This window comes from Ruditapes philippinarum, unplaced genomic scaffold, assembly GCF_026571515.1.
Source record: "Ruditapes philippinarum isolate M1 unplaced genomic scaffold, ASM2657151v2 ctg6543_1_1_1_1, whole genome shotgun sequence".
Classification (NCBI taxonomy): domain Eukaryota; kingdom Metazoa; phylum Mollusca; class Bivalvia; order Venerida; family Veneridae; genus Ruditapes; species Ruditapes philippinarum.
Genome location: NW_026861258.1, coordinates 87,603 through 109,759, shown reverse-complemented (window position 1 = coordinate 109,759; position 22,157 = coordinate 87,603). Strand labels below are relative to the sequence as shown.

Here is a 22,157-nt window from a genome sequence, read left to right as displayed (position 1 = left end):
ACTCTGAATCAAACAGACGCTCATAAATTTTATCTTACAGTGCTAGTGAACTATTGCGAGTATTCAGCCTGCTAGTAATTTATTGCCAACTTCTCCACATAAATATATTTGAGAGGAAAGAAAGCATTTATACTGTATAATTCCCAGTGGGTAAAGCTTACCATGTAAGTAATGGATATTCCTTGATTCTAGGTCAGCTCTAAATGTTATCTGTTTATTTTCCTTCTTCTTCAAGCGGTCAAAGAAACATTTGAACTTATCGTTTTACATCAGATTGTCTAAAAAGATCCAAGACTTGAACAACAAAAACATAAAGGTAAGGACAGTGTATATAGAATAAGCGCTCGCGTTCTTGTATTCACCTTGCGGAATACGATTTACAATGTTGCTAACATTTCAAAACGGGCATCGTGCGAAATGCACGCACGTAATGATCCGGAGAAAGCTATAATTGGAAATGATTCAGAGTACTTATATTGAATTTTTACTAAACTTGCGCTTTTCGACGCGTTTTAAGATTTTTTGAGAATAATACAGATCTAAGAGTTTATGGATCTTTTCTGGCAAGAATCTGCGTGGCATCAACAGGAGTTATTTTGATGTCCAATAAAATATGCCCTGATGAGTTTTGCTCACTAGCTATATTATGACATATAAGTTATGATGCTTTTTTCCTGCTTTTTAAAGATGGTATGGATATGATCAAACAATTTGACATAAATCAAGAAACCTAAAATAAATAATTATTAGATAATTTATGTACTTATTATAAATAAGTTAAATCAAACAAAGCATTTGCTATAAAAAAAGATGACAAACGACAAATTGTTGACAATAATAAAAGCATTTTTCCTCGAGATAATTGGTTGGTCCTAAAAAGGACCAGGAAAGGACCAGGATGTAAATCAGAAGGAGTTTAGCCTGACACTATCTCCACTGATTCACCAAAAAGTTCTGCCCTCAGATCTGCTATCTTCTCTGCCTTGATTCGAGCGTAATCGTGGAACATGTTGCGAGTCCCCTCGATAACCGCCAATTTCCGCCTCAGACTAGCCTGAAAGTGTCTGTTCTTGTTTGTCTTGGCGTTCTTGTATCGTTTCTTCATATCACTGAAGCGTTGGTTAAGCACTATGATCTGATCACAGGCTTTTTTAAACCGACGTTCAGCTTCTAGCAGAGAAAATCTTTTGTCGAGAGAATTCGTGTTGGAAGGCATCTTGAGCAATTCAAGTATAATGACGCTTCACGTTGTTGCATTAGTAACGACGTTAACCGTTACGTCAGTGACGTCGCTCATTTATTACGTCATGGATTATATCACAACATAATTATATGAATTGAAAAAAATAACTAAAATGAATGATAGAGGATATTGATAATGAGTTTATATTCAATAACGAGTTGAATAAAATTATACATTTGTATTATGTCTGGCTGGCAAAATATTATTTCATTCAACGAGTTCAATAAATTCAGTAATGAACCTACACAAATATATAGGGGATATTCAAGTTTTTTCTATAAATACAGGATTTATTTTCATCGTGTGAAATATGACTATGTTTATACCACAAGATGAAAATAAATCCAGTATTTATAGAAAAAAAACTTGAATTTTCTGTTTATTATATACATTTTTCTTTTTGATATTACAATTTGAAAGATTTCAACTTAAATTTTGTGCATTGGCTGAATTTAGAAGAAAGTAGTCTGGCAGGACTAGAGTGAAAATACAGGAAATATGTTTCACTGCAGTCAAAATACGGAAAAAGAAAATACGCATTTAATTTCATCAATATTTCATTTATAAGTATATAATACAATATCTTATTTATCACATACTCAAAGATTGTTTAAAGTAAAAAAAAATCATTTTTCACTGAAGCACTACAAACTTTGTAAACACCCCTTTAAAAATGTTTCATGCTTAATATCTAAACTCTCTCTCCCTCTTTGGGTTTTTTAAAAAAGATTTTTTTTAGATTTTTACTATAGACATAAAAGAAAAAATCAGAATGCCCGGTGCAGGGTCAATTTTGACCCCCCCCCCCCCCAAGTGCTTTTATTTAAACAAACATGATAGACACTCATAAGATGTTTCAAACTCTATCTCTTTTGTTTTTTTAAAAGAAGATACTTTAAGTTTTTTTCTTTTGGTTGTCATGGCAACCAGAGTTCTGCATAGAATTAAATGCTTTGAACAATTTTTAAGGTGACCAACAAAGGAACATTTCTGTGAAGTTTGGATGAAATTGGCTTAGCATTTCATGAGGAGATGTCGTTTAAAATTAAAGTTTACAGATGGATGCTGGACGAAAAGGGATCACAAAAGCTCACATTGTGGCTTTGTGGCAGGTGAGCATAAAAACAACTACGACGGCCAAACAGAAAATAACATTCACATCTCTTTTATTGACACATTTACATATGAAAAATACAGGATGAAAATATGTACATGTATGTTCTCTGTCCATGACAATGATTCTACATGGAATGATGTTATAATGATTTAATTGTACATGATTAAATGTTGACAATTATTAAAGCAGCAAATCTCCAGGTTCATGCAACTTTTTTTTCTTCTTCAAAATTGAAATTGTAAATATCTTAATGAACTTGTCAATATTTCAATCTTGAGACTTTCCAGTTTGGACCAAACCATTCATCAAAATAAGATATGAACAAATAAGAAACAGTGAAGACTATGAGCAGACTGGTCGCAAAGTTAAATTCAGTCGCAAACACATAACCTTAAATGTGTCAAATTATACAAAAATAGTCCTTATTATGTAAGCAACTAGACAGAAATATTGAAATAAAGAAACGTTGACCACTCAACTGGAAACATGCAACTTTAAACTGTTGATTACATCATATTGAAACATATCTCGCTTTCTTGACTAAGTCATACATCATTTTATTAACATAAAACTATGTTTTGTTTCTTTAATCAAAATAAAACTCTATTTTAACACTATTTGGTCATATACTGAGGGACACATGTGCCTCAATAGTGTTTCAACATTCTATGTCAGTACTAACAGGTAATTCCGGCTAGTAACTGGCATGTTTTCTAATGAAATCATACGAAATATAAGTATATAATCCATGTTAAGAAAAAACATGTGCTTCAAAGTCATGAATCTATTGAGTTTATTAAATCTACCAATCACCATGCTGAGATATAAACTGACCGATTAATGCAATTCAAAACAACGAATTCACAAATAATTAAAATATCTGTATATTTCAGAAGTACTCTATTTTTCGCTGTTTAATGTAAGTGACACATTTCTATATGTCTCTACATTTAATTTCTTCAATACGATTAAATAATAAAACTAAAAATGTTCACCAACTGAATACCTACTGAACATTAATTCTTATCTTAGTCAACTTCTGTTTCTTTTTACAAAACTTAATAAACTTGAATTTCAACTTACATCACCTTGTGCTTTTTTTGTTGGTTTTTTTTTTCTTTCAGACAAAAATGACAAATATTTCTATCTAAAATACAGTATTGCCCATGATTCTTAACAAAAGAATTGCTGAGGTATGTGTGAGTAATCCAGGAAATACATTTTGTGCTTAGTTTCTATCACATTACATACTTTATTACATAAAATTATTTTCAAATTCTATTTTAAATACATGGAAATTTCTTCAAATCACTCATATCAATGTCTAAATCATAGCTATAATTTTGCTGATCTTACATCAGAATTAAAACCACAAAAAGGAACATAACACTCGGAAAGGAAGTATCTATACAAAATGTCTTATAATCATATCATATATTCAATTCCAATGTTAACCTTTTAACATTATTTAAGACGAAAAATTATAAGGCTTAAACATCACTATTCACATTCAAATTCTGTAATCAATTTTTTTACCTAACACACTATTTATCAAACTTTGTTGATGCAAAAATAACAAAAAAAACTTGAAAATATTGTCATAAATTATTATTTCCTTGTTATATCACTTCTTATATAAAATGTTTTGTTACAAAACATTAGTTCTTTCACCTCAATTCAGGATGCCGGTATAGGCAGCTGCTACATTGGCTCTTTATTCCAACATTGTCCAAATATAAAACGTAATTAGATCAAATCCGCAACTGTAAATAAAATGAAAATATGTTATTACTGATAGTTTAATCAGAATTATGATTAAAATATTAATGAAAAAAGTTATTATAGTTATTGTATAGCAGAGTAAGAAGTTCATAAGCTAAAAGACATAAATTTTTAGTATAACCTAGAGATTGATAAATACATTGAGGATATTTGAGTTTTTTTCTATAAATACAGGATTTAATTTTCATTGAGTGGTATGAAAATAAATATTTTATGAGTGGCACTAGCCACAAGTGAAATATGATTTTTTTTATACCACAAGATGAAAATAAATCCTGTTTTTATAGAAAAAACTTGAATTATCTGTTTAAAAAAATACGAAAGAAGCCAGACAAAACACCAGTCAAAATATGGAAATGTTTCACTGCAGTGAAAAATAAATTTTTACTGTGAAAATACAGACAAGAGCCACCGCCGGGCGGGGGCAACACTCGACTTTTTACTTTCTCTAAAAGCAAACAAAGAAATGTTTGAACAAAATATAAACTTTTCCTTTTTTATAAAATTAATCATTCTGTTTTGTCACATTAGTTTTGTCTATATATTTTATATATATAAATTTACTAATTTATATATATATAAATAGAGACACACAATTCGAAGTCACATGGTGGTGTCACATGGTGAAGTCACGTGGTGGAGTCACATGGTGGAGTCACGTGGTGGAGTCACGTGGTGAAGTCACGTGGTGGAGTCACGTGGTGGTGTCACGTGGAAGTCACGTGGTGTAGTCATGTGGTGTAGTCATGTGGTGTAGTCACATGGTGGAGTCACGTGGTGTAGTCACGTGGTGGAGTCACGTGGTGGAGTCACGTGGTGTAGTCATGTGGTGGAGTCACGTTAAAGTCACATGGTAGTCATGTGGTGGTGTCACGTGGTGGTGTCACGTGGTGGAGTCATGTTGTGGAGTCACGTGGTGGAGTCACGTGGTGGAGTCACATGGAAGTCATGTGGTGGTGTCACATGGTGGAGTCACGTGGTGGAGTCATGTTGTGAAGTCACGTGGTGGAGTCACGTGGTGAAGTCACGATAAACAACAAGGTCTTGTCTTTAAGTATGTTCTGTTATAATATGAAGTTGATCCCCTCAATAATAGCAAAGTAACAGCCAGTTACAGCCAAAACAAAGTTAAGGTCATTCATGAGTGAAGGTCAAGGTCTGTTGGGTTATTTTTAAGGGTTATCCTTGAAGATTAATATGTTCAAGTTTGAAGACAATCCATTCAAAAATAACAAAGTTACAGCCAATAATAGCCAAAAACATGAAAATTTCAATAATTTGACCTTCAAAGTCAAGGTCATTTATGAGTGAAGGTCAAGGTCTCTCGGGTTATTTTTAAGGGTTATCCTTGAAGATTATTACGTTCAAGTTTGAAGACAATCCATTAAAAAATGACAAAGTTACAGCCAATTATAACCAAAAACATGAAAATTTCAATAATTTAACCTTCAAAGTCAAGGTTATTTACGAGTGAAGGTCAAGGTCTGTCGGGTTATTTTTAAGGGTTATCCTTGAAGATTATTATGTTCAAGTTTGAAGACAATCCATTCAAAAATAACAAAGTTACAGCCAATAATAGCCAAAAACATGAAAATTTCAATAATTTGACCTTCAAAGTCAAGGTCATTTATGAGTGAAGGTCAAGGTCTGTCAGGTTATTTTTAATGGATATCCTTGAAGATTATTATGTTCAAGTTTGAAGACAATCCATTCAACAAGAGCTGTCGGTAGGACAGCAACGCTCGACTATTCTTAGTGCTTGATAGTAAGAAAAAATGCTTGATACAATTACCTCCTCCTGTTTACAGGTTGGGGTAATGATGGTGAACAAGTGTGCAAAGTTTCAAAGCCATATGTCAATGGACTTTGAAAATATTTGAACTATTACAAAAACTTTAACGTAAATTCTAAGTCGAAAAAGGAGCATAATTCTGTCAAAATGCTTGATACAGTTACCTCCTCCTGTTTACAGGTTGGGGTCATGATGGTGAACAAGTGTTCAAAGTTTCAAAGCCATATGTCAATGGACTTTGAAAATATTTGAACTATTACAAAAACTTTAACGTAAATTCTAAGTCGAAAAAGGGGCATAATTCTGTCAAAATGCTTGATACAGTTACCTCCTCCTGTCTACAGGTTGGGGTCATGATGGTGAACAAGTGTGCCAAGTTTCAAAGCCATATGTCAATGGACTTTGAAAATATTTGAACTATTACAAAAACTTTAACGTAAATTCTAAGTCGAAAAAGGGGCATAATTCTGTCAAAATGCTTGATACAGTTACCTCCTCCTGTCTACAGGTTGGGGTCATGATGGTGAACAAGTGTGCAAAGTTTCAAAGCCATATGTCAATGGACTTTGAAAATATTTGAACTATTACAAAAAACTTTAACGTAAATTCTAAGTTGAAAAAGGGGCATAATTCTGTCAAAATGCTTGATACAGTTACCTCCTCCTGTCTACAGGTTGGGGTCATGATGGTGAACAAGTGTTCAAAGTTTCAAAGCCATATGTCAATGGACTTTGAAAATATTTGAACTATTACAAAAACTTTAACATAAGTGGTTACGCCGACGCGGACACCAACGCCGACGCCGACGCTCGGGTGACTACAATAGCTCTACTTATTCTTATCGAATAGTCGAGCTAAAAATAACAAAGTTACAGCCAATAACAGCATGAACAAGCAAAAATTGGACTTATAACCTTGAAGGTCAAGGTCATTTATGGATGAAGGTCAAGGTTAGTGTGGTCTACTGAAAGGTCTTGTCCCAAGGGTTGTTGTGGCCAAGTATGAAGACAATACACCAAGAAATAAAAAAGTTATGATCCAGGTACAAGTTTGCAGACGGGAACGTCAACGCCGACCCGACTATAACAATACCTCTACTTTTTTTTTCCAAAAAAAAAAAAAGTCGAGCTAAAAATGAAAATATGTATTTTATTTCACCATTATTTCTCAATACTTCATTTATTTATAAGTATATAATAAACATGACTATATCTATGTATTTATAACTCTAGAACCTACCTACTTGTTTACAAATTCATACATGATGAGATAAACATGAATAAGCTAAATGAGATAATGAACATGACAGAACATAAGGAGATAATAAATATGGTTAAACTAAATGAGATAAAAACAAATATTGTCAGATATGATGAGATAATAAACATAGCCAATCATGAGATAAGACACATAGATTAAACTAAATGATATCATAAATATAGTTGAACATGATAAAATAATAAACATGATTATTCTAAACAGATAGCTCATTTAACACAGTGAGATGATAATCAGGCCATGACAAAATGAGGTAAGAAATGACAGGAAATTATGAGATAATAACAGACTTAGACATTACAAGATGATAAAGATTTTGAGAAAAGGTGATCCCTCAGAACCATTAATCACACCAAAATTAGATGAAAACTGTAGACTTGGTTTCATCGAGTCTGTTCATGGACGATAGTGGTAATTTAAAAGGTACCATCCATGCCCTTAGCTGTACTCAATTCTCAACACTTAATGTGTTGGAATCAATGATCCCAAAGGACAAGAAAAATACAACAACATTAACTACGATAATAAACTGTGAGATAATCAAAAGAACAGGACATACTGGTAAAATAAACAAATTGAAAATACTTAGATTATGATAGTTATTATAATTGATTATAATAACAAATTATTGTTGTAACAAAATGAGAAAATTAACAACATGGGAAATAATGAGAAAACAAACAAGCGGAACACAATGAGATAAAAAAGATAGGTGGTCTTACTAACATATTTAATATTTTGTTAAACAGAATGAGATAAATAACGAAGAAAGACATAATGGGATAATGAATATCGTTGGGCATAATGAGATAAATAAACAAGAGCTGTCGGTAGGACAGCAACGCTCGACTATTCTAGTGCTTGATAGTAAAAAATAATGCTTGATAGAGTTACCTACTCCTGTTTACAGGTTGGTGACATGATGGTGAACAAGTATGCAAAGTTTCAAAGCCATATGTCAATGGACTTTGAAAATATTTGAGGTATTACAAAAAACTTTAACGTAAATTCTAAGTCGAAAAAGGGGCATAATTCTGTCAAAATGCTTGATACAGTTACCTCCTCCTGTCTACAGGTTGGTGTCATGATGGTGAACAAGTGTGCAAAGTTTCAAAGCCATATGTCAATGGACTTTGAAAATATTTGAACTATTACAAAAACTTTAACATAAATTCTAAGTTGAAAAAGGGGCATAATTCTGTCAAAATGCTTGATAGAGTTACCTCCTCCTGTCTACAGGTTGGAGTCATGATGGTAAACAAGTGTGCAAAGTTTTAAAGCCATATGTCAATGGACTTTGAAAATATTTGAACTATTACAAAAACTTTAACGTAAATTCTAAGTCGAAAAAGGGGCATAATTCTGTCAAAATGCTTGATACAGTTACTTCCTCCTGTCTACAGGTGGGGGTCATGATGGTGAACAAGTGTGCAAAGTTTCAAAGCCATATGTCAATGGACTTTGAAAATATTTGAGGTATTACAAAAACTTTAACATAAATTCTAAGTTGAAAAAGGGGCATAATTCTGTCAAAATGCTTGATAGAGTTACCTCCTCCTGTCTACAGGTTGGGGTCATTATGGTGAACAAGTGTGCAAAGTTTCAAAGCCATATGTCAATGGACTTTGAAAATATTTGAACTATTACAAAAACTTTAACATAAATTCTAAGTTGAAAAAGGGGCATAATTCTGTCAAAATGCTTGATAGAGTTACCTCCTCCTGTCTACAGGTTGGGGTCATGATGGTGAACAAGTGTGCAAAGTTTCAAAGCCATATGTCAATGGACTTTGAAAATATTTGAACTATTACAAAAACTTTAACATAAGTGGTTACGCCGACGCCGACGCTTGGGTGACTACAATAGCTCTACTTATTCTTATCGAATAGTCGAGCTAAAAAGAAGTTCGACATTGACAATAAACAAGAAAGTTGGACAAAGAAATTAATAAATAGTGCTGAACAAACAAAACAAGAGAATAGATAATAAACAAAATTTGACAAAATGAGATAATAAACATGACGGTTAGCATTAATGAAACACTAAACAGGGTTGCCTAGTTTAGGAAAACACAAAGGTGAACAAAATATCTAAAAATGATCAGAAATAGAAAATACACTGTGATAGAAAAATAAACTAATGATTAAGATAATGTGACAAAATTAGGAAGTTGGGCATAAAAATAAGATAATAAATAAATTAAATAAGGTATAGATATATGTATTTTTACCATTCATAGGCATTTCATCTATCTGTGTAGAATAGTACTGTTCAATATCTCTCAGAATTCTGATATCGTCATTCTTCACAAAATTGATGGCCACACCTTTACGACCAAATCTTCCAGATCGACCAATTCTGCAGTCAAATGTTTATGTGTTTAATATTAATAACAAATTCTAGTTTTTTTCTAGCCAGAATATTTTCATAAAAATACACTAGGTATAGACTACTCTTCAATATGATCTTAAATTTGAATCAACCATTCTTAAATATTTAATTTTCACTTTTCAGTTGCTACAAAAAGTTCAAGACTTACATCTGTGAATTGTAGATTTTTCTTTGTTTAAAAAGCCTTTTTTTAAAGGTCATAATATTGATAAAACCCAGTTAGTAATAGAATTTGACCTCCTAAAATTCTGTCCAATAAGTGCATGAAGTTTCAACCCATTCCCTTCAGTAGTTTTGGAGATACCAACTTGTGTGCAAAAAAAGTTAACCAAGGTGTGATGCGGACACTCATGCATAGGTGAGTAAAATAGATCTCCCTATTCAGCAAACAATCAAGCTAACAAGAACCTCTGCCTAGCAATTACTATGATATATATGAAATATGATCCCGGATCCCTGCTTATCTAAAGGCAATCAAAGGATCCCCCACCCCGACCACACCAGAAATTGTGACAATTAAAATTGAGACAATACCTGTGAATATACAATTCTCTGTTGTTTGGTAAATCATAGTTGATGACAAGGGACACTTGTTGTACATCTAGACCTCTAGCCCACACATCTGTTGTTATCAACACTCGACTGTCATAATAAAATAATCAGTATATATTATGTGTTAAAAAGAATTTTAAAGATATGCTTAAATTAATTAGTCAGTTAAACTAAAAATGATCAAATCTTAATATATGAAAATACTAATAATTGCTATACATTCTCTTTTTTTTTAAATGTTAAATAAACATCCGATGAATACACATTTAAACTCTTCACACTTCTTGACACTATAGGTTTTAAATCTGCCAGATTTTTTAAGAAAGGACAATATTAACTTGACCAGAAACAGGAAATGGAGTATCCCAAATATAGTTTGTACATTCTCTTATTCAACTTAGACATTTTCAGTAAGAATTTCCTAGATTTCAATAAAAAAAATGCTAAACATAAACATAATGTATCTTTAAATTATCATACTCAAATTCAAAATGAGATCATAAGAATCGCACAGATACATATGAATATCATGTTATATGAAGGCATTTTTCAATAAGCTACAAAGTAAAATAGCAAATTTTTTGCTGAGCTTTTCCAACATGTTACACTTACATTTTCAAAGTCTACTATAAAATCAAAAGTAATAGATCTTGTATGTTTTCCAAGATATCTCAGATCAAAATCTTTGAACCAAATAATAAAACTCTAGTAAGGCAGAAATGCAATAAAAAAAAATTCTCCAAATTCTTGATGATGGTATTTCTTTATGTAAAACTTAATAATGAACTCATCACTTTTAACAAGTGAAACTACACTATTAATCTTTATATGTTAATGTATAGTTTCAGTGATATGCAAATGGCATAACTTTGTAACATTGAGTGAAAGCTGTCAAAACAGTGACCATGCCAATGATATGAAACAGTGAATGATTGCACCAATGTCATGAAACAGTAAATGCTCCAATGGCATACAAAAGTGAATATATGCCAATAGCATGAAACAGTGAATGTGCCAATGGCATAAAAACACAGAATGGCCAATAAACATTTAAAACACAACCTTAATGACTTGATCAAAAGAAAGACTAATATATATATATAAGAGAATAAGCCCGTGCTTTGAATTTTTTGTAAAGTATAACCTATATTTTACCTAGCCCCTGATCTGAATTCTTTCATAATTGTCTCCCTTTCTTTTTGGACCATTTCTCCATGCATAGATGAAACTGTGAAATTAGCATCCCTCATTTTCTCTGTCAGCCAATCCACCTAAAATTTGTACCATATAATTAATAAACATAGAAACAAGTAATAGATTTTCATTACAAAACCTACTTTCAATAAGCTTATAAGAAAACAACATATGCTTACAACCTTTAGCTTTAATCATTATGTATAATTGCCTTTAAGGTAGTCATATGGAAATGCTTTCTCGCCAAAAAATTTCTAAATCCGCCAATATCGTAATAAATCAAATAAATCAGTCTGAAACAAGATTTTTTACAATCTTTGGTATTCAATAATTTTTAACTGTTTATAACTGGAACAAAGTGCACAGCTGTAAAGAATGAGTGATTGTATATAATCTAATGCCCAAGATTTTGAAAAAACAATGTTCCAGAAATAACTGATTTGCTACGATATTGGCCAAAGTTATAATTTCTTTGGCGGGAAAGCTTTACAGTAAGACTACCTTAAACCTGCTGATGGGCAACTGACTAGCAATGCAACCAATGCAAACTTAGATCAGGGGGCAAAACCATTCCACCTGATCATGGTCTGCACAGTTGCTAATTAAGTCAGTACTCATTTTGAAATTTTCCACAAAAATGAATGGATTTGTCCAGATTGAAAGACAGACAAGTCCATTTAAAAATATTTAGTGTAGTAAAGATTCACTACAAATTATATATGGCCCAATCAAGCACAATACTTCAGTATAACACACATAATTCCTTAGATGTATATTATACAACATTGTTTTGATAGATTTTGAGGTAATGTTATGCCCCACCTTTCTCTTTGTGTTACAGAAGATGACAGCCTGTGTTATTGTAAGAGTATCATAGAGATCACATAATGTGTCAAATTTCCACTCCTCTCTCTCCACGGCAACAAAGAACTGCTTGATACCTTCCAGTGTCAATTCATCACTGAAATATATGAATGTTTAATGCAAACGTAAATATTGGTAATGCAAACATTTTATTTACGTCTATAATAAGTCATTTACTTCTATAATAAGTCACTATTTTGAGTTTCAAAAATATTTATTAGCTCCCTATATTAAATAGAATATTTACTATACGCATATTTCGTGCAATTCAATACTTGTGATATAAGTACATGAATATTTATTTGCCACATAGCATTGTATTTTGACGTTTTCCGCACTTTTATAACTTTACATTATTGTTATACTTATGATTATCATATTATACATTACTGATTGATATGCATACAACATTGTAAGCACTAACAGAAATAAACATACATGTATAAAAAGTGAACGTTATTTTTTTTCTGCATTTCCAAAAAACCTATTTTGTATATATTAGAAATATTATAAGGAAATCAATCTTCTTTTTCGCAATATATATTCTGAACCAACTTAATGAATGCTGATAATTTAAATACAATTCTAAATTAGTTAAAATTGAACTCTAGTTTATCATCTGAAAATCATTTTTGTCTTTTTTTAGAAATTGTGACCTTGACCCAAGGGGATCAAGAAGCAATCCCAAGCAAGGTCTCCAAATAAACTTGTTGTATATCAAATTTGTTTACCAACTGGAAAACATAAAATGTCTGACCAACAGACAGACAAGCTCACTCTTATCTACATGCACCCCCTACCCACCTATAACTTTGTTTGTGAGGGTATTAATATAGAATGACATTTCTTTATATTGCACACACACAAAAAAATCTTCAATTAAATTTCATTGCTTATCTATCATAAAAGCCCTGTGACATCTTTTCATATTACAAATGCATTTTTGTGCAAAGTGTTAAATACTGATAAATGTCAGTGAAAAATTCTCTGATTTTATCCTGTTTCAATTATAAATACATGCAATGTTTGTCAATACTTTATGGGACAAACTTTTGTTTTAACAAGCAGTTTTTTGGCCCACAAGTATTCCCTTAGAAGATTTTATTTCTAGAACTTGTAGGTGTTATCAACAATGGCGAGACACATAAAACTTCCACTCTGATTATCTAACTATAGTTTTAGGGAAACCAGAAACTTGTGTGGGAAGGGGGATTTATGTCTAGAGGGTAAGTTATGGACATACCGTTTAACAAGGATTCTTATAGGGTCAGTCATAAACTTGCTTGTCATTTCCAGAATTTCATGTGGTAAAGTAGCAGAGATCAGAATAACTTGTGTTGCCGGGGGCAGGTATCTGTATACATCATAAATCTGTTCCTTAAATCCTGAAATATAAAATGTGTCAGTTATATATCAATTTTTTTTTTAAATCACAAAAAAGTCACATAAAAAACACACACACACACAAAAATATAATATTTTCTAATTCCCTGCATAGACTTTACAGTAGTTTGACTGTATTTCTTAAAAATATATCAACAGAATTCAACAAAATTACTTCATAGTGATATTTTTCATCAATACATGTGTGTTACTAGACAAGACAAAAATCTAAATCAGGCACCATACTATGACTTATAATTTCATAAAAAAGACTGTTTTACCAACCAAATATCCTACAGAACATCCCGACAAACAAAGCAAACTAATACCAGAATTAACACAGATGTTTCTTGTTAACAATTTCCATACATTCCCAATTAATATGATGTATTTTGTGTGAATTATTAGGTAGTACAAACACTGCTGAAGTTATGTGGTGACTTTGTAGATTTACTGGCAAATAAAGACTTTCAGTTGACATTCTGAGTAATATTTTGAGCATCACTGGGTATCTAGTTAGAACATTTGATCTTTTTGTAACTACTATTTAAGAAGATAAATTCCTACAGAAAACCAATTCAACATCACAGGCATGATGTTATTATTAACAAATGATGGCCAGTCCCTAAGAGTAACTTGGCTGAGACAGCATGGCTCCTGAAAACAGTTCTAGGAAAACAATTTTGGCCTAACAATAGGCAGCAACCAAAGTTTTTTTGGGGAGAAAAAATGGTGCCTGGGTTTAAACTATAAATGTTTCAATGGTACAGTTATATTACCTTTGTTTAACATTTCATCAGCTTCATCTAGAATCAGCATCTTGATAGACCTGGTTCTCAAGTTCCTCCTCTTGATCATGTCTAAAAGTAAAGAATATATCTTAATTTATATATTGTTTAACATTTATCATGCTAAATACCTTAAAAAATTGTTGATCGTTCAATATGGACAAAACCCATTCATCACTTCCAGAGAAAATTTCAAAATGTATATTGTCTGAACAGTGCAGACCATGATCAGACGGATGTGCTGACACTAGTTATTAGGTAGCATATGTTACCAAAGACTAAGGGTTAATTTTTTAAAAAGTTACAAAAAAAATCTAAAAAAAATAGATTACAAAAATCTTAAGTGAGGTTAATAATGTACAGATTAAATTCGATACAATAAAAAAAACATTTTCTTTCATTCCACAGTCTCTCCTGATTTCAATGTACATTTATTTAATTATTGCATATTTCTTTAAATTTCTTCAAATATAACTGACTCAAAATTATAACATGTGTTTCAATATAAAAGAAAATGCTGAATGCAACTCGATAAATATTTTCTGTTAAAATGAGTTTGAATGTTCCTAAAATATTCATAATCATTTCCTGTAATGTAATTAGTATGTATCAATCTTCATCCAATTATGTAATACGGTTTAATTAAGTATGCCTGTTCATTCAAAGATGAATTTGAATAGTACATTTCTTTGATAGTCTTGTCAAAAACAAAAAAGGCTTTCCTGGATAACTAACTAGTTATTACGAACTTCTCCACAAGTCACCGTAGTGACTACTAATTCTAAACCAACAGTGTGAGACTAATCTGAGAAGTTAAAATGTGTGCTAGATATATAAATATCAGTATCTGACAATAACATACTCATGACTTGATCACATTGGAACTATTCACATGGGTAAATTAAGTTGCTGCCAGCAGCCTTAGGGATTAAAGAAATAATGAACTTGTACACAAAACTAAAACATAGTTTTACATCATTTAAAATATTTATATAAGTAAGATAGCTCTACTATTTCCTGAACATTAAATCTAAACCTTAGACAGGAGAAGAGTTAGAATTTTATCTGTAAACTTTCAATAGATATTTTACCAAATACTCGGCCTGGTGTTCCAGAAACAACATGTTGTCCATAATCTAGTTTTCTGATATCTTCACCAATGTTTGTACCCCCTATACACGAATGACACTGAACGTTCATGTAGTCACCAAGTGCAAGTATGACCTAAAACATAAAGCAAAACTATATGTTAAGCTTTTTTAAGAGATTTTTGTTGATATGACAACACAAAGGTTATGTTGATGGTGAAAGACTTGAAAAGCCTCTCTTGGGAGCTTGAATATGGGAAGAACCACTAATCTTCCATAACCTTGTAGGATATCTTGAGCAGCTTTCTAACTTAATGAATCTAATGTCAATGTGGGATTTAAACCCACATCAGATAAGAGTTTCAAGGTTATTAACTATAACCACACAGGTGTCAGTAGCACATTTTGTATTTTATGCTATTTTAATAGCAAATTTGAATTGCTGTATGTTACATATATGAACAGTTTACAGAAAAAGATTTTAAGTAAAAAATTGGCGTGTTGCAATAACTGTGAAATAGGCTTACATTCAAGAATTAAAAAAGTAAAATTCGAATTAATTGAATAAAATCACAGTAACATTAAAAGAACCTCAAACATGGTGATAGAAAATAAAACAGAACAGTTATCAAAAACACTCACTTTCTGTATTTGAGTTGCCAATTCACGAGTTGGTGACAGAATCAAAGCTTGTGTTTCTCGAACCTGTGTGTCAAGACATTGTAGTGTAGAGATTGAGAATGTTGCAGTCTTTCCTGTACCAGACTGTGCCCTATATATCACAATAAAAGAGATTCTCATTAATATTCTGCTATGATAAAATGTTTTTTTATCATTAATAATAGCATTAGATAAATGAAAATGCGTAAAGACTTATGAAGGAGAAAATATTAAAATCTGTAACATCATCGCATAAAAAATAGGAATATAAGTAAGCAACAGGTATGTATATTAAACTCAATTCAAATATTACAACATTAGTGTAGTAATAACAAGGACTGCCAGTCAGACGATGGACTAGACTATTCTCTATGCTTGATTAGTACAAGAAAATAAATAATGCAGAAACAAATCATAAAAGGGATATAATTCAGAATTATCCATGCTAGTATCACAAAGTTTCAACAGTTACCTTAAATTATGACTTTGAAGATAGGCGTGGAGATTCAAATGGTTGAATGTGGTTGCAGATAAAATCTGCATGTAAAACATTTACAACTAGAAATGTGTCCATAGGACACGGATGCCCCCACACGCCACTGTTCTGTCAATCTTATGACTCTAGGTCAAATATTTTTTGGACTACATGTGCCACAAGTTGAAAACTAAAAATCAACAAAGGGCCATAATTCTGTTAAATTTGGTCGCAGCAAAAATTCCTTCCTTTACTACCATCTACACATTAAGGTTGTTCATCCCTGGAAGTTTAAGCAAAATCTGCCATCCGGTTTAAGAGGAGTTGCGTTCACAAAATTTCTACATAGTATATAGTGAAAAAATCAACAAAGGGCCATAATTCTGTTAAATTTGGTTGCAGCAAAAATTCCTTCCTTTACTACCATCTACACATTAAGGTTGTTCATCCTGGAAGTTTAAGCAAAATCTGCCAATCCGGTTTAAGAGGAGTTGCGTTCACAAAATTCTACATAGTATATAATGAAAAAATCAAAACAAAGGGCCATAATTCTGTTAAATTTGGTCGCAGGCAAAAATTCCTTCCTTTACTACCATCTACAAATTAAGGTTGTTCATCCCTGGAAGTTTAAGCAAAATCTGCCATCCGGTTTAAGAGAAGTTGCATTCACAAAATTTCTACATAGTATATTGTAAAAAAATCAACAAAGGGCCATAAATCTGTTAAATTTGGTTGCAGCAAAAATTCCTTCCTTTACTATCATCTATACATTAAGGTTGTTCATCCCTGGAAGTTTAAGCAAAATCTGCCATCCGGTTTAAGAGGAGTTGCGTTCACAAGATTTCGGGACGTACGGACGGACACTCGGACGGACAAGTGCAACATTATGTGCTTCCACTCTGTGGGGGCATAAAAACTTTTTTCTTAACTTCACAATAGGGTATAGGTCAGTAAAATCCATGTTAGACCTATTTGCTTAGTATATAATCTTCAATTATGATCTTTACTGGAGAAGTGAACACCTTTAGTGATTATTATTAATATCATAAGATACATGTATATAACTGCATGGAAACTGACCGAAAATTTGTTACACTGACACTAAGGTGGGTAGGACAGCTTCACTATCCTTCACATAGTCAAGATGTCACTAATGCTGACCAATTAATTTTAGAGAAAAAATACATTAAGATTTGTACAATTTTAGCACATAATTATATTTACCACAAACTTAAAAGCTATAAATGCATGTAATACTTACTGTGCAATGACATCTCTGCCCTTAACAATTGGTTTAATTGATCTCTGCTGAATGGCTGATGGCTTCTCAAAACCTAAAACAATACATGAATATACTTCAAATGTACTGGTTGGGGACCATCAACCTGACAATTTTTGAACATTTTTTCATACAAATTTCATAATATCAAACCTAGAGACCTGAAAATTTGACACAGTACAGCTAAGTTCTTCTCCTAACTAACAAGCTAGTTTGTTTATTTCTGATTATGTTAATACTTACATCTGAGACTCGTAAACGAGGGTATCAAAATTACCTAAATTTTCTACACTACAGTACCACGTGTCCGGACAGATATGGACATGATGTGATTTAATTCTGTTAAATGCTTGGGTATTTTAATTTTTCATTTTTAACATGATAAACAATATTTCAGCAGCAAATGCTAAAGTTTTGGATATTCTATTGTTTACTCTGCAAATGATTATAGCTGGTATATCAGGTCAGGTATTGCACTCTTAATGCCCAAATTTTCAACGTCAGCATTCTTGAAATAGACATTGAAGTATCACCGTTGAAATAAATTTAATTACTTATTTATAGAAGAACCATGCATTTATTGTTCTTAAAAAAGTGTCTAATAGATCGACAACCAATGAACATAGAAAAAAAAACCTAAATTATGCATTTTTAGGACCGTCAGAGTTTGGTGGTCCCCAACCAGTATGGTGCAACGTAATTTTAAAATAAAAAGAGGCCGGAGACATCTATACAGAGTACATACTAAATAACTAAGATATCAGTGAAAAAAAGGAAGGCTCTATCAGGAGAAATGGAAAAATTCTATGTTTAGTGGCCATTAAATGCTTCTCAATTGATTTAATTATCAGTAGACTGTCATACTCACTGATTGAAAATTTTGTATCAACACTTGTATATATAATATTTGTATTAGACAGCCCAATATTGACGATGATATACAATGAATTTTGAATATTAAATCAAAATCTGGCAATGTATAGGCACCTTCCTATCACAGTCAGGTGTAAGGCACTTTCTTCTTGCCAAAACAAGGCTGTAGAGTATTTCCTGACACGGTCAACATTTTGCTCTTGCATTTTTTTTTTAAAGGAAGACATATTAATTTATAATATTATAAAAATCATACATGTGCTCTATGTGCACACATAGCAAGTCATATATATTTCAGTAATCTTCATATTATTGATAATCTATTGTTATTTATGATAAAAATGAAATATCAAACTTGAAAAATTACCTTAAAATTGCAAGGTTGACATGTTGCAACCACAGGTGCTAGTCACATAATCAAATATTTTACTTTTTTTTTTTTTGATGCGTTTATTTAAGGTCGCCGCCGGAAAGCCCATATGGGCGACCGTACACTCAAGTCAGGTCATCCTAGAGCGCCCCGCCGAGATTTTTCGTCGATTTTTTCCAGCTTTATTGATGGAGGAAGACCCCAGGTGCCCCTCCGGGCATTATTTCAGGCACGAGCGGGCACCTGGGTAGAACCACCGACCTTCCGTAAGCCAGCTGGATGGCTTCCTCACATGAAAGATTTCGACCCAAGTGAGGATCGAACCTACAGTGGTGAGGGACCTGTGATCTCAAGTCAACAACTTTAACCACTTGGCTACGGAGGCCCCGTCAAATATTTTACATAACCGGTCTATATATGTATATTAAGATATAAGGCCCCCAACAGAACAAAAACATCATGCAGAACAAACAATAACACTGCTGCAAGAAGCAACCAGATGACGGTTATCTCTTTGTGGTCGCCATTTGAAAGCATTATGTATTGTTTCGAATGATGACCAAAAAGAAATAACCGTGATCTGGTCGTTTCTTGCAGCAGTGTTCTTGTTTGTTCAGTATGATGTTTTTGTTCTGTTGGAGACCTTATATCTTACAATAGTATAAAGCCCATATAAAACTTTAAAAAGACTTTTAAAAGTTTGTTTCAAGCACCTGTGGTTGCAACTTTTGTGCCAACATAACTTACAAAGAATCTGGGTCAGCTCAGCCCTAAAACGTACTCGGCCCCCGAGGCAGCTCGGCCCTATTCCAACTCGGCCCACTTTTCAATTATTGATATATAGGTTTGTGTTATCACTATTTATTGTAATTATTTACAATACACGGATTGACAGTTTCCGAACTAGCAGCAGACAGGCTTTTCTTATCAGTAGAATTGCGAGTAAAGATAACCCATTGCGTATCTCACTGTATTCTGACTCATGGTAGGTTTAACCGTAAATTTAAATACCTTCAGTGTCAAACAATGTGTTGAAATATACAAAATCAGACATTTAATCACCCAAACTAGCGATTTAAACACGGCTAAATTTGCATTCTTTTGCAAGCGAAGGGAAACTAAAGGAAACAACTCTTGTTTTTTTCACTCGATTTATTATTCATTTACCTTAACAACATGCAAAGCAAAGTTAGATTGTAATACGTTATATATATTTTTGTAAAGTGGGCCGAGTTTACCCGTGCCGAGTTGACCCGTGCCGAGTTGGTATAGGACCGAGTTGACTCTTTTCCACTTACAAATCCAACGAGTAAACAACATTATAGTTCACTTAGCTACCTTGTGATACCTTGTGATGTTTGGGAAACTTTATTAGTCCCCTAACGGACTATCATTCCCCTCGAGTTCCGTTTTCAGTGTCGTCCGCTCCGGTATTGGTCTATCTAATACGGGGAAGTCAAAGACCGGGCCCGCGAAGCGGGTCCGGGCTTTGGCTTGCCCGGCTATAGACTACACGTGAATATTTAAAAGAAAATCAAATAAAAAACAATTAATTCTATACCTATCAATGAAATTTTCAGTGTCAGTTCTAGTCGGGCGCCACCATTTACAATGTAACTCAATGATAACAGGCGGGGTATTCCGATAACGGAACAAATCTCAACTTTTCGGATAAATAATAATCGTAGAGTGTTCCGAGTAAAAACGGAAGCGGTGCATGTAATACAGAATGACACCTTTAAAACGGAAAGAATGAAAGGAATTTTTTAACGACTTCCCCGTTCATAGGCTTTGCCTAATTTCATATTATATATTGTCCATTTTAAATCTCTTCCATTGCCAGTGTTTATCTAACTTAGATTTGAACTCATTTACATACTTTGATAAAACTATTTCACTGGGAGCTGATTGCCATTCATAAAAAAATATTCCAAGATGTAATGGAAATGGACTTAGAATAAATAACTGACTTTGGATAAATTTTTTCGACTAGCAAACAAAAATTGTGTGAATATTCGGTGAGCGTTCGATGAGCCGTATCCCTGTCATGCCTAAGAACTTTTAAAAATTGAAGCTACAAACCGTAAGCATAAATTCCTCTTAACAGCTCTTCTCTTAGCCCCATACTGTCAAAGGTCGGTGTGACATCCACATCTTCACTAGTTTCAAACTCTAGTGTTTTCAGATCATCGCTTAAGACACGCCGAGAAGACATTTTTTCTTAATTTTTCACTTCTTTTCTTCAAATTATCCAAATAAATGGACGCTTGCAACTTCTGCGAATTTTAATAAGCGCTGATTTAACAAGGATCAGACGCGCCTGGACGTTTTCAAGTTTACTCTTCGGATGTTACTCGTAGTATACGGCCTTTTCTGATCTATCTGCTACTTGTACAGTTTAACTGTCATAAAAAAATAAACGACCCAATTGAACGAACAGCTGCATTTTTATAGATACATTACATATATTTGTGACGCTGTCTGTCTATAGTCTGTCTGGGTGTTTTTTGTTTTGTTTTTCTTTTCTAAAAAAAACTATGCATATCAATTGGACAAAACATATCATGTGATTATTTTATGAAAGACTCGATCAAGCAATAATACCGGCAAAATTCAACAAGTAAATGAAGAAGAAGAAGAAGACCTGGGCGTGATCTTTGATTACAAAATGACATTTAGTAAACATATAAGTAGTAAAGTAAATAGGACAAACAGAAATTTGGGATTAATAGTCAAAAACTTTACTTATATGAACAAGGAAATGTTTCTACAACTTTACAAATCTCTTGTAAGGACTCATCTTGAGTACAGCTCCGCCATTTGGTAACATAAATTTAAAACAAGATGCAATATCTATTGAAAATGTCCAAAGAAAGCCAGTCTGTTACAGTTATAGGCATTCCAACTTTAGAATACAGAAGAAATAGAGCAGACATGATTGAAACTTATAAAATAATTAACAACATTGATAAAATAGATAAGGAAATATTAAAAATACGAGAAGGAGATACTACTAGGGGTCACAAAC

General features: G+C 32.6%; 1 protein-coding gene across 1 annotated transcript; it reads right to left on the bottom strand.

Annotated features, from left to right (window-relative positions):
- Positions 1–2,392: 2,392 nt before the first annotated feature.
- LOC132715067 (eukaryotic initiation factor 4A-III) lies at positions 2,393–21,412 on the bottom strand. The gene is made up of 11 exons (XM_060698041.1): positions 21,212–21,412; positions 17,869–17,941; positions 16,115–16,244; positions 15,476–15,608; positions 14,376–14,456; positions 13,457–13,598; positions 12,172–12,310; positions 11,311–11,426; positions 10,138–10,245; positions 9,443–9,570; positions 2,393–4,123 (listed from the first exon to the last, which is right to left on the bottom strand). Exons 1-11 carry the CDS (start codon positions 21,342–21,344, stop codon positions 4,107–4,109), a joined length of 1,200 nt encoding a protein of 399 aa, XP_060554024.1. The 5' UTR covers positions 21,345–21,412; the 3' UTR covers positions 2,393–4,106.
- Between the last annotated feature and the right edge of the window lie 745 nt (positions 21,413–22,157).